Source organism: Vicugna pacos, chromosome X (assembly GCF_048564905.1).
Source record: "Vicugna pacos chromosome X, VicPac4, whole genome shotgun sequence".
Lineage (NCBI taxonomy): Eukaryota > Metazoa > Chordata > Mammalia > Artiodactyla > Camelidae > Vicugna > Vicugna pacos.
The window spans coordinates 48,279,506-48,295,996 of NC_133023.1; the positions used below are offsets into that span (position 1 = coordinate 48,279,506).

At 37.0% G+C, this 16,491-nt stretch overlaps 1 protein-coding gene across 10 annotated transcripts in view; it reads right to left on the reverse strand.

The window, feature by feature from the left end:
- ARHGEF9 (Cdc42 guanine nucleotide exchange factor 9) overlaps positions 1-16,491 on the reverse strand; it is a 293,132-nt gene that overhangs the window by 76,268 nt on the left and 200,373 nt on the right. For all 10 annotated transcript variants that reach the window (XM_072956524.1, XM_015251972.3, XM_072956527.1 and 7 more), the window contains one exon: positions 6,563-6,754. In XM_072956524.1, the coding sequence (XP_072812625.1) occupies positions 6,563-6,754 (192 nt within the window). The remainder of the gene's footprint in view (positions 1-6,562; positions 6,755-16,491) is intronic.

Below are 16,491 nucleotides of genomic sequence, written 5' to 3' on the forward strand. Positions count from 1 at the left end.
TTGTCTTTGTCAAGGACATCATTTTGTTCTTATTATATTATATGTGTTGTAGCAAGGGAACATTAAACTCTATATTAGGAGGAATGTAACTACCCATAGGATGGTGGGGCCCTAGAGTGTTTTGTCAACTGTTTTTCTTTAAAGGTAATGCTAGATTATAAATATCATGGTACAATTTAGCTCAATGGAGTATTACATAGCCATTAAAATATTTAGGAAGACTGTCTAGAAACATAGAGAAGTATTTATGATATAATGTTAAAAAGCAGAATACAAAATGGTGTCACTGTTTTTATGATTAAAAATAAGAAAAAAAGTCTTTGACAAAGGATGTAAAGAAAATACAGCACCAAGAAGGCTGCCTTGAAGATAATATTATCAAGGAAAGGGGGAGAATCCAATGTCTTCTCAAAATCTCCAGCCCTAGTGAACATGACTTGCTGAAGGGATTACAAATAATAAATATAAACTATCATTATCAAGGAAATAAGAAATGGGACATAAGAATATATGAGAGTAGCCAGAAAATCACAAAATGTCACCCTTACCCCCTACCACACAATTGCCTAGGCTTCTGAGAGGTCAGGAGAGACGACTATTTCCCTGGAATCTTACTTTTATTTTTCATTCCCTTCCTTTGGCTGACTTGGTAACTATATCAAATTTTCCACAGCAATAATGAATAGAGGTTTGGATTAGGGGTCAGTCGATGTTTGTTTCTTCTTCATTCACTCATTTTTAAGGGTATATAAATTTAAGATTAGTTGGCAATGTAATATGTCTGCCAAAAACCCTAACGTCATTTTACATTAGGGATAAAGAAGAAACAGATTGAGAGGGTGGAATGAGAGAAGTAATAAGAAGGTAATAACAGCACTGCAGGAGAGCAGCATTCAATTCTGAGTCCTGTTATCAGAGGAACATGGAGAAAAGGATACATAGCCAGAGGGGAGTAAGCAGAGTAGAGAAGGCCCTGAAAAGCAACACCATGAAGAATGGAAGGAGCCATGGCTGTTTGTCCTGGAGAATAGAAGACTCGGGGGACCTCTGAGGGCCTGTCAAAGGGAGAAGGGAGCAGAAGGGGTCTATGGCTCTTACTGTCACCCATGCTTTGAACACCCTTCTCAACCCATCTGAATGGTAAGAGAGAATAGGATGATATGGCAGTAGGTATGAACTGATTGAACAGAGGTAGTTTCTGAGAGCCTCACCTTTCCTAGAAGTAAAGTGGGCATGAGTGGAAAGGCAGGTCACACAGTAGCTAAGAGTACTGTGGGAGTTATCCATTCAATCACAATCGGCATTAACTGGCCCTGGCATTGTCATGGTAACAGTCAAGGGAGGTTGCCTATTTATTTCACTATTTTTCTAAACCTACAGAGGTTGATCTAGCAGTCTAGATCTAGTGCATTTAGCTAGAATTAGTGCCTTGATATGGGATACAAACCATAGCCATGACCTCCAGGGAAAATCCCAAAGACCACAGGGAAGTAAGATGGATCAAAGAGCTTCTGGATCACCTAGGGTTTGAGAAAATCTTTTGGGAAAGGCTCTCACAAGTCTGTACCTCAGTGCCTCCGTCTCTAAAATGCATATATCAGAAAATATTTCCAGGGCCCCATTCAACTCTGACTTTCTAGAGATACCATATATTGTATTGCCTTGAAGCCTGAGGACTGACAGGATACCTGATAAACATCTTGAAAATCATTTTAGGAAAATTAGGGAATGATGTCCATGGTTGCCCTGTTCACAGCTGTATCTGTAGAGTTTGACACAATACCTCGCATATAGTTTCTGCTAAACAAATATATGTTGAATAACTGCAAAATGACTAGCTTTTCTCATGCTAATGATGACAAAAGGTAACTAAGAGGCAGAATGTTTAAACTGGTGGATTTCTTTTCTTCTGTCCCTTTTTGGGCCAGGAAATCCCTTCTTCAAATGAAATAAAACCATTAAAGAACAAGAGGATGATAGGAAGAAGATATTTCCAACACTGAGAACTGACAAGGGATTACTATCTGGAATACACAAGGAATTCCTATAAATCAGTGAGAAAAATATGAGAAACTACAGGAAAATGGGCAAAGGATACAAACAGGGCCTGGAGTATTCAGGTGGCATGGATAGGTAGGGCCTAGAGCAGCCAGAATCCCCTGAGCTCATTACTTCAGGCCAACGAGCTGCCTCATCCCTTTAATTTAGTATGCTATAAAAATATTACTGTTTTATACAATTTATTCTTTTATATGTGTACACCAAGATATAGAGACAATTAGGAAGCATCAGGATAGGCAATTTACAGAAAGGAAAAACCAAATGGCTAATAAGTTTGAAAACCCCAGGCTTAAACAAATGGAAATGGCTTGAAGCTGCAGCATTATAAACTCGATTAGATCTAGAAGAACTGCTTGATGGCAAAGGGTATGAGACACTAATACAAAGGACTGAGGAAAACTAGTCCAGCTTTTCTGGAGGCATTTGAGGACAGAATTTATTTCACTGGTATCAGATGACTGAGAGTATCTTCCTTTGAGAGGCAAACAAGGCAACTTTATAAGGCATACTTAGCTTTGCTTGCCCTGTGTCTCAGTTTCCCTGATCACAATATGATCTAAGGTTACAAGAGGTAATACCACCAATCACTGGTCAAGGATACCTAGAACTAAGCCAAGACTCTTTTACCTTACTGTTTGGATTTAGTAAGAAGAATGTCATCTTTTCAGAGAACTCATTGAAAAATATTTTTATCTTATTGGCCTCACTGAATGACTTTGATAAAAAATAACTCTATTTCCTATTTCTTCATTTGTAAAATGAGGGGAATGTAACTTAAGTGTAATGAATGAATGAGTATTTTCTAATATATAGTGACTTTTTTCCATACTAAATACAGTATTTAGAGATCTACCTAATCTACAGAAAGAGTAGATTATGCCATGTTACATGCATGCCTGAGTAAGACATGCTCTGTGAGTACCAAGGAGGAAACGGCAGAAAATGCAGAAGTAACCCGGATCACTACCACAGCTTTCTCGAGTAAGAGCATATCTAGATCTCACAGAATCAAAGAAAGATTGAGACAGCACTTAAAGAGCAGATCTTCCAATCTGATCATTTTAGAGTTGGGGAACAAGGCCCAGGATGGAAAAGATTCACCTGAAGTTCCTCAGTCAGTGACCAAGGTGGGACCTGAACCTGGGACTCCCAATTCTAAGTTTGGTGTTCTTTCTTATAAACTACATTGCTCCTCACAGCTTTTGGTTTAGAGGTGACACAACCCTAAGCTAAAATACTGTCTTCTAGCCAAGCTAGACATAGCTTTCTCTATTCCTCTTTTGCTCTAAATGTTCCTTTGACACCTGTGGTTGCAGGGTGGGACAAAGAGATATTTCTATTCAAACCTTAACTTCAGCACCAAGAATGATTAAGAAATATGGAATTCGAAGATCGCCAGCAAAAGCTTTGCTTGGGTTGGCTGGATTGGGCAATTCCTTAAAGCAGGGACATAGCACTCCCTCTTTTGGAAAGATAAATACCTGCATTGCTATCCTGAGTCCATGCCCAGTAGAAAGAAGCCAAGATGGGAGTTGGGAACAAAATCCATCTAAGACTAGATGACTCCCAATGGGCCAGTGCCTGAGAACTCTAGGAAAGCAGTTTTGCCTCTTAGAAACTCAATCTGCTGATCTAGAAAATAGGAATAACAACAACCATTTTCCTGTCTGAAAATTAAATGGCATAAGATGTGAATATACTTTGTCAAAGCAGTACATGCACATGAGCATTTATATTTAATTCTAACTTTCAGCAATATTTACTGAGTATCTACCATGTGCTAAGTACTCTGCTAGGTGTTGAAGGTATATCAGTAAATCAACAGACAAAAACCCCTGTCCCTCATGGAATTTACATTCTAGCAGGAGAGAAGGACAATATACAAAACATATGAACAAAATATATGTCAAAAAGCAGTAAGTGTAATGGAGGGAAAAAAAGCAGGATAGTGCAAGTTTACAATTTTAAATAGAATGGTCAGGGAAGGTCTCAAGGAGATGATATCTGAGTAAAGACCTGAAGGAGGTGAGGAAGGGAGTCATGCAGAAATCTGAAGGCGGAGGGCTCTAGGCAGAGCAGAAAGCCAGTGAAAAGGCTGTAAGGGGGGAAATGCCAGGCAGTTTTAAGAAAAAGCAAGAGGCTACTGTGGCTGAAGTAGTGAGAGCAGGTGGGAAAGGAGCAAGAAATGAAGTCACAGAGACAAGGAAGCGTTGTTCATGCAGGGCTTTGTGAGTAATAATGAGAACTTTGACTTTTACTCAAAAAGGAATGGTGAGCCATTAGAAAGTTTTGAGCAGAGGAGTGATTTGACTTGACTTAGGTCTTGACAGCATCTTTTGGCTGCTAGGTAAAGAACAGAATGTATTTACTTATATTACATACTCTATGCCATTATAAGATAGCTATAATTTTACAGAAGTGCTCCTCAAACCTTAATATATATTGTAAGTTAAATGTGAACCTTGTTAAAATGCAGATTTGAACTCAGGTCTGGCGTGGAGTTAAAGATTCTGTATTTCTAATAAGCTCTGAGGTGATTCAGATGATACTGGCCTCGGACAGAAAAGTTTGAGGGTAGGAGCTATATCCAAGGCCTGGCATTAAGTAGAATTTCACTAAATTTTTGCTGAATGAATGACATATCAGTGGTTTGATGCCCAATGCCACATAACACTTTCAACAAGGTAATTAAAAAAAATTCAACTATTTGTGTGGAGGTAGGAGAAAGAGAAAAAGAGAAAAGAGAGACATGGATGGATAGGTGAACAGATGAAAAGAGAAGGCAGGAAAGGAAAATCACCTTTTCCCAAACATTTATAATATTAGGTTTACTTAATTTTCTCAATAAATTTAAGAGGTTGGTAAAATGAAGCCCACTGGACAAATCAGAAAATCGAAGGTCAAAGGAGTTAAGGGACACCTTCAAGGCCAGAGAGTTAATCAGTAACTAAGTTAAGATATAAAAGCCAGCACTCCATGTCTCCAGAGCCCTTTTTTGTTCTTTCCATCCTATCTTACAACCCTGGGGAAAGGGGAAGAGATAACATTTAATCTTCCTGGGAAGGGTGAGGAAATGAGTTTAAGTGAAGAAAGTTAAGGGTCAAAGTCCTTAGCCTCGATCTTTTCAGAGCTGCACTGTCCAATGTGGTTGCTATTAGCCACACGTGGCTATTTAAATAAAAATTAAGTAAAATTTAAAATTCCATTTCTCACTCATACTAGCCATATCTCAAGTGCTCAAAAGCCACAGATGGCTGGCCAGTGGCTACTGTACTGGAGAGTGCAGATATAGAATATTTTCTTCACTGCAGGAAGTCCTATATACGGCAGCACTGCTCTAAAGAAACAAGAACTTTGAATCAACTATACTTCAATTAAAAAAAAAAAAGAAACAAGAACTTTGAAACATGTTAGAGCTATACTACTGATTCTACAGTGGGCCCTGGTCCTACTCAGCGGGGCTGGAGGACAGAAAGTAGGACCTGAAATCTCATCTGGAAGTACGGGGATACAAATATTCAAAGTAGAGCTTTCCTTGGGTCAAGGAGAACACTATAGTCTGTACGTGTGAGTGTGTTTGTTCTTTAAAAATCCTTTTTAAAACATTCTTTTCTATATTTCTCATTGGCTTTCCCATACTGTTTAGTAAAATGTCCTTTGAAAATGCAGACTTGTCTCTACTGAGCTCAAGAGAGTGTGAGGAAAAGGGTTCATCCTCACTCAGATCAGAGAGATGGAGGGGATAAAGTTAGAGAATGCAGAGTCATAGCTCCTGGGGGCAGAGTGACACAGTAAAGGGGCTAAGACTTGTCCTCACAGTATTTAAACCCTGTAGATTTCTCTTCCTAAGTTCTTTTCTGCTCATAAAACCAGTGTTCTCTATGTGGAAAAAGAAGACGAGCAGCATCAGTACTACCAGAGATGCTTGTAAAACATAGGGATCCCTGTGCTTTACTCCAGACTGAGAATTCACAACTTTGGGGAGGTTGAAGAGGGCCAGAATCTTCATGTTTAACAAGCTCTTCCAGGGACTCTGGTGCACATTCAAATTTGTGAACCATTGGCTTGGAGGGAGATATGTGTTACTATAATGATGCCAGGCCCTTACATGGGATAGTGACAAATGGATCAGAGGCCAAGAGGATATGGATAAATATTCGAGGAGGAACTGACAGGGAGAGAGGGAGAGATGGAGAGAGATGTAGAGAGGGTGAGAGAGTGAGAATGAGAGAGAGAGGGAGAGAGAGAGAGAGAGAAAGAGAGAGAGAGAAAGGAATGACTATCAAAGTTATATAGACAGGTAGATAGCAAAAACAGGAGAAACAGACTGAGAAACCCCCAGGGAGCAGTTTCACCCATTAAACAGAATCTGTGAGGCCAGTCTAGTTCTTCTTTCTAACATCCTGGGACTGTCACAGGTAGAGCCCAGGAGGGATGTCATTTCTTCACGAAAGTGCCCCACCCTGAGTGCCCCTATATACATTATCATAGCTTGGCCTACCTCACAAATGTCCTTGAGGTGCTTGATGTAATGACGCTCAGTGCTCATGATCTCATTGATGACGTTGGCCCGCATCTGATCCCGGTTCTGGAGTGGCCGGCCCAGACAGAGGCAGTCTGAGTTGGGGTCCAGGTGCCCATTCTGAACGTCACTGGGCCCTTCCTCCACCCCATCCTCCTGGTTTACCCAGAGCTGTGGAGGTAGGCAGAAGAACAACGGGTTAGCTTCCTTCTGTGAGAAGTTTCCAGCCAAGCAGAAAAAGGATAAACTAAATTCTTCAGGTATCCAGAGAGCCTTCAACCAGAAGTCCTTGGTGAACTGAATGCCAGGCCTGGCTCTACAGTGACCTGCTGGCCCTAGGTATGAGTCTATTCCTCTCTAGGCCCCTGGTGACCTATTAGTAAAATGGAGAATGGGGAAGGGTAGGACTACATCATCTCTAAGAGACTTCTTAGTTAAGAAGATTTCAGAGGAGAAAAGAGTTATAGCAAGCAGAACTCATTCATGCTGGAGCCTATCTAAGCAACACAGCTGGATCAAAAAATAAGTATTAAACTACACATCCTGGGAGAAGGGGGGGTCCAAGATGGTGACAGCGAGACCCTGAGCTCACCTCCTCCCACCAACAAACCAAAGCTATTCCTATATGTAGAGCAATTCCTAAGGGTTGATTCAACAGCTCCTGAATATAGAAGGACCACATAGAAATGGGTAACAAAGACAAAGACATCACATCCATGGGAATAACACCCCTGAAGTAGCAATCTGCAGTAGGGAGAGAGATTGCTGAGTGGCCTAAGCACAGACTCACCAACTTTGGGAAACAGGAAAAAAAAATACCACTTTAAAGAGCACCTAGACTGTATAGTAAAGAAATCAATTTACTAACTAGAGCATTTGCCAAATGGGAAAATAACTGCTGGAGCCCCCTCCAGGGTCAGAGGCACTAGCAAGTACCACTTTTTGAGCACCCCCTTCTCCAGCCACCTGACGAAGGTGGCCTCTGGCACAGCACTCCACATGAACTGTCCCCAGTCTGCACCCACTCCAGCCAGTCTGCCAAAGCCACCTGAGGCACGCAGTCTACAAGGGAAACTCTACAAAAGCCACCCCTTCAAGACCAGGAAGAGGTAGCTGGGTACCTAATTCACAAAAACAAAAACCCAAAGTCAAATAAAATGAGGAGACAGAGGAATCCATCCCAAATGAAACAAAACTCCAGAAAAAAAAAAGCCTAATGAAACCGAGATAAGGAATTTATCTGATAAATAAAGATTTAAAGAAATAGTCATAAGAATGCTCACTGAACTAAGGAGAAAAATGGCAGAATTCAGTGAGAACAACAACAAAGACTTAGAATAAGAAACAACCAATCAGAATTGAAAAATACAATAACTGAAATTAAAAATACACTAGAAGGAATCAACAGCAGACTAGGTGATAAAGAATGGATGATCGGGAAGACAGAATAAGGGAAATCACCAATTTGGAACAGCAAAAAGGAGAAAGATTTTTTTTTAAATAAGGAGAGTTTCAGGGAGCTCTTAAGCAATATCAAGCATACTAACATTCATATTATAGGCATCCTGAAAGAAGGAGAGAGAGAGAAAGGGACAGAAAACTTATTTGAGGAAATAATGGCTGAACATTTCCCTAACATGGGGAAGGAAACTAATATCCAAGTAAAAGAAACACAGAGTGTCCCAAATAAGATGAACTCAAGACATCCATACCAGAAAATATTATAATTGTAATGTCAAAAGTAAAATATAAAGAGAGCATCTTAAAGGAACTAAGATAAAAACAACTAATCACATACAAGAGAAACCCCATAAGGTTATCAGTCAATTTCTACGCAAAAGCTTTACAAACCAGAAGAGAGAAGCAGGATACATTTAAAGTGCTGAAAGGAAAAAAAAAAACTTACAACCTATAATACTCTATGCAGCAACATTATCATTCAGAACTGAAGGACAGATAAGTTTCCCAGACTAACAAAATTTAAAGACTTCATTACCACTACATGAAATGTTTAAAAGTCTTTTTTAAGTGGAGAAGAAAAGGCTACAACTAGATATAAAAAAACTTACGCAAGAAAAAAATCTCAATGGTAAAGACAAATATACAGTGAAGGCAATGGATCAGTCACTTAAAAAGCTACTATGAAGGCTAAAAGACAAAAGTAGTATAGCCAACTATACCTACAGTAAGTAGCTAAGGGATGCACAATCTAAAAAGATGTAAAGTATTACATCAAAAACATAAAATTTATGGTAGGGAAGTAAAAATATAGTGCTTTGAGAATGCCTTCAATCGCTTCTTGGCCTTTTGGCTAAGATCAAGTGAGAATGCCTTCAATGATCAGCTAAAATAGATGGCTATATACAGGTTGATATATATGAACATCATGCTAAACGCAAACCAAAAACATACAATGGATACTCAAAAAGATAAAGAAAAAGAAATACTAACAAAACAATAAAGGAATGTATCAAACTACAAGGGAAGAAACAAAAAGAAAAGATCAGGAACAGAGAAGACCTAAAAAAAAAATGCAAAACAATTAACAAAATAGCAATAAGTGCATGTCTTATCAATAATTATTTTAATGTAAATGTACTAAATATTTTATATCAAAAGATATAGAGTAGGTGAATGAATTATTAAAAAGATCTGTCTATATGCTGCCTACAAGAGACTCACATCAGATTTAAAGACACATATATTACACTTAATTGATATTTTCAGGACATTACAACCAAAAAGAAAAAAAATAGAATATATATTCTTTTTAAGTGTGCATGGAACATTATCTAAGATAGACCACATACTCAGACACAAAACAAGTCATAACAAATTTAAGAGGAAAAAATTATTTCAAGCATCTTTTCTGACCACAATGCCATGAAACTAGAAATCAACCACAGAAAGATAAATGAGAAGAAAAAAAAAGACTACATGGAGACTAAACATGCTATAAAAAAACCAATGGGTCAATGATGAAATCAAACAGGACACTAAAGAATACCTTGAGACAAATGACAATGAAAACACAATCACACCAAATCTATGGGACAGAGCAAAAACAGTCCTAAGAGGGAAGTTCATAGTGATACAGGCCTTCCTCAACAAATAACAACAATCTCAAATAAACAATCTAACCTACAATCGAAAAGAACTGGAAAAAGAGAAACAAAAAACACCTAAAGTTAGCAGAAGGAAAGAAGTAATTATAAAGATCAGGGAGAAAATAAATAAAATAGAGATTTAAAAACAATAGAAAAATCGATCACACCAAAAGCTGACTTTTTGAAAGTGTATACAAAATTGAAAAACCTCTGGCCAGGTTCAACAAGAAGAAAAGAGAGAGGACACAAATAAACAAAACAAGAAATGAAAGATGAGAAATTGCAACCAAAAAAACAGAAATAAAAAACCATAAGAGAATACTATGAACAACTATATGGCAATAAAATGGACAACACAGATGAAATGGACAAGTTTCTAGGAATATACAGTCCAGTAAAACTAAATCAAGAAGACATAGATCATTTGAACAGACTGATCTCTAGAAGTGAAATAGAATCATCAATAAAAAACTTTCCTGCAAACAAAAGTCTAGGACCATATGGCTTCACTGGGGAATTCTACCAAACTTACAAAGAAGAACTTGTATGAATCCTTCTCAAACTCTTCCAAAAGACAGAAGAGGAGGAAACACATTCAAATTCATTCTATAAAGCCACCATCACCCTGATACCAAAACCAGACAAAGACATTACTAAAAATGAAAATCACAGGCCAATATCATTGATGAACATAGATACAAAAATTCTCAAAAAAAATTAGCAAACAGAATGCAAGAACACATAAAAACAATTGTACACTATGATGAAGTTGGATTCATCCCAGAGACACATGTATGGTCCAACATATGCAAATCGATCAATGGGATACAACGTATCAACAAAAGAAAGTTAAAAAATCACATGATCATCTCAACAGATGCAGAAAAAGCATTTGATAAAATTCAACTCCCATTTATGATAAAAACCCTTACTGAAGTAGGAATAGAGGGAACATATCTCAACATAATAAAAGCTATTTATGATGAACCTACAGCCAGCATAGTACTCAAAGGTGAAAAACTGAAAATTTTCCCATTAAAGTCTAGGAGAAGACAAGGTTGTCCAATCTCATCAGTTTTATTCAACATAGTCTTGAAGTCCCAGCCACAACAATCAGGCAAGAAAAAGAAATAAGAGATCCAAATTGGAAAAGAACAGGTAAAATTGTCACTATATTCAGAAGCCATGATAGCATATATAGAAAACCCTAAAACCTCCACACAAGAACTACTAGAACTAATCAAAGAATTCAGCAAGGTAGCTGGAAACAAGATTAATGTACAAAAATCAACTGCATTTCTTTACACAAATGATGAATCAACAGGAAAAGAAAGTAAAGAAACAATCCTTTTTAAAATAATACCCAAAGTAATAAAATACCTAGGAATAAATCTAACCAATGAGGTGAAAAACTTATACATGGAGAACTACAAAACATTCATTAAGGAAATTAAAGAAGACTTAAAAAAATGGAAACATATCCCGTGCTCTTGGATTGGAAGAATCAATATGGTTAAAATGGTCACACTGTCCAAGGCGATCTACAGATTTAATGCAATCCCTATCAAATTACCCAGGACATATTTCACAGAACTAGAACAAATCATATTAAAGTTTATATGGAATCACAAAGACCCAGAATTGCCAAAGCATTACTGAAGAAAAAGAATGAGGCTGGAGGAATAACCCTTCCAGACTTCAGACATAGTACACAGCTACAGTCACCAAGACAGCATGGTATTGGTACAAAAACAGACATATGGATCAATGGAACAGAACAGAGAACCCAGAATTAAACCCACAAACTTTTGGTCACTTAATCTTTGACAACGGAGGTAACAATACACAATGAAATAAAGACAGTCTCTTCAGCAAATTGTGTTGAGATAACCGGACAGCTGCAGGTAAATTAATGAAGATAGAATACTCTGTCACACCATACACAAAAATAAACTCAAAATGGCTTAAAGACTTAAACATAAGACATTATAAACCTAATACAAGACACTATAAATCTCTTAACAAAACACATGCAAAACATTATCACACATAAATCTTAGCAATGTTCTCCTAGGGCGTTCTACACAGGCAATAGAAATAAGAGCAAAAATAAACAAATGGGACTTAATTAAACTCATAAGCTTTTGCACAGCAAAGGAAGCCAAGAACTAAAGAACTATCTACAGAATGGGAGAAAATATTTGCAAAAGATGAGACTGACAAGGGCTTAATTTCCAGAATATATAAACAGTTTGTACAACTTAATAGAAAAAAACAAACAACCCAGTCCAAAAATGGGCAGAAGACCTAAATAAGCAATTCTCCAATGAAGACATTCAAATGGACAATATGCACATGAAAAAATGCTCAATATTGCTAATTATCAGAGAAATGCAAATCAAAACTACAATAAGGTATCACCTCACACCAGTAAGAATGGCTATCATTCAAAAGTCCACAAATGATAAATGCTAGAGAGGCTGTGGAGAAAAGGGAACCCTCCTACACTGTTGGAGAGAATGTAGTTTGGTATAGTCGATATGGAAAACAGTATGGAGATTCCTCAAAAGACTGAAAACAGACTTAACATATGATCCAGCAATCCCACTCCTGGGCATATATCCAGAGGAATCTCTAATTTGAAAACACATACACACCCCAATGTTCATAGCAACACTATTTACAATAGCCAAGACATGGAAACAACCTAATGGCCATCGACAGATCACTGGATAAAGAAGCTGTGGTATATTTATACAATGGAATACTACTCAGCCATAAAAAGAATAAAATAATGCCATTTGCAGCAACATGGATGGACCTAGAGATTGTCATTCTAAATGTGGTAAGACAGAATGAAAAAGAAAAATACCATATAATATCACTCATATGTGGAATCTAAAAAAAGACAAATGAACTTATTTACAAAATAGAAAGAGTCACAGACATAGAAAACAAATTTATAGTTACCAGGGTCAAGGGGGTAGGAAGGGATAAATTGGAAATTTGAGATTTGCAGATACTAACTAATATATATAAACCAGATAAACAAGATTATACTGTATAGCACAGGGAACTATACTTAATATCTTGTAGTAAGTTATGGTGAAACAGAGTATGAAAATGAATATATGTACGTTTATATATAACTGAAGCATTATGCTGTACACCAGAAATTGACACAACATAATAAAAGCTATTTATGACAAACCTACAGCCAGCATAATACTCAACAGTGAAAAACTGAAAGTCTTCTCACTAAAATCTGGAACAAGATAAGGATGCCCACTCTCACCACATCTATTCAATGTAGTCTTGGAAGTCCTAGCCACAGCAATCAGGCAAGAAAAAGACATAAAAAGGATCCAAATTGGAAAAGAAGAGGTAAAATTGTCACTATATGTGGATGACATGTTACTATATATAGAAAACCCTAAAAGTTCCACACAGAAACTGCTAGAGCTGATAAAAGAATTCGGCAAGGTAGCAAGATACAAGATTAACCTACAAAAATCAGTTGCATTTCTTTATACTAACAATGAATTTGCAGGAAAAGAAAGTAACACATTGTAACTGTTGGTACTTCAATTTAAAAAAAAAAGATAATGACACTTCCAAAAAAACAGAAAGAAAAAATTAAAACTATTCATGTATGCCATGATCATATACATATAAAATCCTAAAGAATCCACACACAAAACAACCCGTTATATCTAATAAGTGAGTTCAGGATTGTTGCAGGATACAAGATCAATATACAAAAGTCAATTGTATGTCTATATAGTAGTAATAAACAATCTGAAAATAAAATTGAGAAAACAATTCCATTCAAGTAGTATTTTTATTTAGGAATACATTTAACAAAAGAAGTGCAAGACTTGTACACTGAAAACTGCAAAATATTGTTTAAAGAAAGTAATGAACATCTAACTAAATACAACTAAATAGAAAGATATCTCATGTTCATGGATTGGAAGATTTAATACTGTTAAGGTGGTAATACTCTTCAAAATGATTCAAATTCAACAAAATCCTTATCAAAACTCTCAGCTTGCTTCTTTGCAGCAACTGACAAGCTGATTCCAAATTTCATATGGAAATTAAGGCAACTCAGATTAACTAAAACAATTTTGAAAAGGAATAACAAAGTTGGAAGACTCACAATTCCTGATTTCAAAATTTACTATAAACCTTTAGTAACCAGTGTGGCACTGTCACAGGAATAGACATAAAGATTTATGTAATAGATGAAAGTTCAGAAATATACCCTACATTTATGCTGAATTAATATTTTCAAAGGTATCAAGACAATTCAAGGGGGAGCGTATAATCTTTTCAACAAACGGTAATGGGACAACTGGATAGCCACATGTAAAAGAATAAATTTGGACTCATACCTCACATTATATATAAAACTGAATGTAAAATGGATTGAAGACCTAAATGTAAGAGGTAAAATCATAAAACATTTCAAAGAAAACACAGAAGCAAATTTTTGTGACCTTGGATTAAGCTCATTTCTTACACAAGACACCTAGAACACAAGTAACCAGAGGAAAAAAAGTATAAATTAGGCTTCACCAAAATTAAAAACTTTTGCAATGAGATGATAGCATCAAGAAAGTGAAACAACACACAGAATGGGAGAAAATATTTACATATTATATTTCTGATAAGGATGTAGTATCCAGAATATATAGAACTCAACAATAAAAAGGCAAACCACCCACTTAAAAATGGGCAAAGAATCTGAATAGACATTTCTCCAAATAGGACATATAAAATACGGCAATAGTTACATAAAAAGATGCTCAAAATCATTAGCCATCAGGGAAATACAAATCAAAATCAAAATGAGATACTACTTCATATCCACTAGCATGGCTGTAATGAAAAAGAAAGGACAATAATACATGTTGATGAGAATGTGGAAAAATTGGAACCCTCATATACTTTCGGTAGGAATGTAAAATGGTGCAGCCACTGTGGAAAACATTTTGGCAGTTCCTCCCATAATCCAGTAATTGCATTTCTATGTATATATTCAGAACCGAAGACATATGTTCACATAAAAACTTGTATACAAATATACATAGCAGCATTATTTATAATAGCCAAAAAGTGAAAAACATTCAAATGTTCATTAACTGATAAAATGATAAACTGCGGTGTACATGTGTGTATAGATGTAGGTATATATACACACATATATATATTCAGTTATATACCTTAAAATGCTAAATTTTTTGCATTTGCATTACATCTTTATAAAAAACAAATAAAAAGTTAAAACAGTCTAGATAAGGCGAAATTCCCCCTTACGCCTCATCCTAGTTATTTTCCACCCATCGTAGGAAACCATGGTTATGGATTTTGTATGTAATCTTTGCTGATATTTTCCATGCATTTATATAAATATGTACATACTACAGTGGACTCATAATTGTTCCATAGTTAAACTGATGCTGATGCTCACTCATCCCTTGGTACACATTCTTCAGCATCTTTAGTAGCCCCGCCTCTAAATGGATTAGGAGTTCTTAGAGAGGTGCCACCACACCCATTCAGTAGTTCGCTCAGGTCCCAGTACGATGCCTTATAACCTGTGAAGAATTCAATATAGGCTCCAGCAACATCATAGAAAGCCAGCATACCCCTGGCTCCAGCTCCAGTGTGATGTTTCTGAGAAGAGAATGGGTAAGCAATATTGTCCAAACGTCACTTCAATATTTTCAAAGTCCAAATCTAGTCAGCCAGAGAAGAATAAAAAGTGAGCCATCCTCTAAGAAAGTGAAGGGTTACTGCCAGTCACATTAAATAACAGAAGCTAATGAGGAGCTGTCGAAAGAAGGTATAAAGGAATTGAAAGGTTGGCCAGTCCACACCACCCCCTGAACCCTAATCAATACATAAACTCCCTTGACAATATCAGCTGCCAGCAATTTACCAGTCCATCTGCTTAAACACAACCAGTGATGAGGAGATCGCTATCTCTCAAGACAACCTTTCCTTTTTCAGATAACTAAAATCATGAGCAGAACCATCTAATCGGCCTCTGTTTTATAAAGGCACCAGTCAAAAGCTCAGCAAACACTTCAAAAGAGACAAGGGAATTTGATCAGTGGAAATGAACTCTCCTATAAATAACAAAGGTCTCTTATAATAACAAATTGACCTTTTCTACCACTACAGTTAAGCAATGGGAATGTGGCTGCAAAGGCAGATGAGAGGAACTGATAGAAACCTGGTTTGCTGCAGGCACAGATCCAACTTCTTGCACACACACGCCCATCTCTGTTTTGAAGCCTCAGTCCCAGCTTCCAGGAGAATCATGTATGCTTAGAGATCACTGAGTGTGCATGTCGGGAAGCATTTAGCACTTCTACCTGGCACAAAGCCAATCAGCATGGCATGTACAAGAAACCATTCCATTGCCCCTCAGTGGAAAGAGATTTAATAACTTCACTAATTACATGAAGGATCATTAAAAAGAAGGCTGCTAACAAATCGCTTTCATTTTCAAGCACAGATACAGTAAGCACTAATGAGCTTCAACCAGAGCAATGAAGATTTTGGTTACATATCAGACCAAAAAAAAAAAGGAGGAGGAGGAAGACTAGGAGGGGGGAAAAAGAGATGGGGTGAAGGCAGGGAAGGAAGAGAAAGAAAAGGAAAGGAAAATATAAAAGACAAGACCTGTGTGGATACTCTGTATCAGCATTCATGGCTATCAACATGTTAGAATGGGTCTGGTCCTCCAAGTTCTATTTCTCTCCAACACAGACCCATGATATCAGTCAG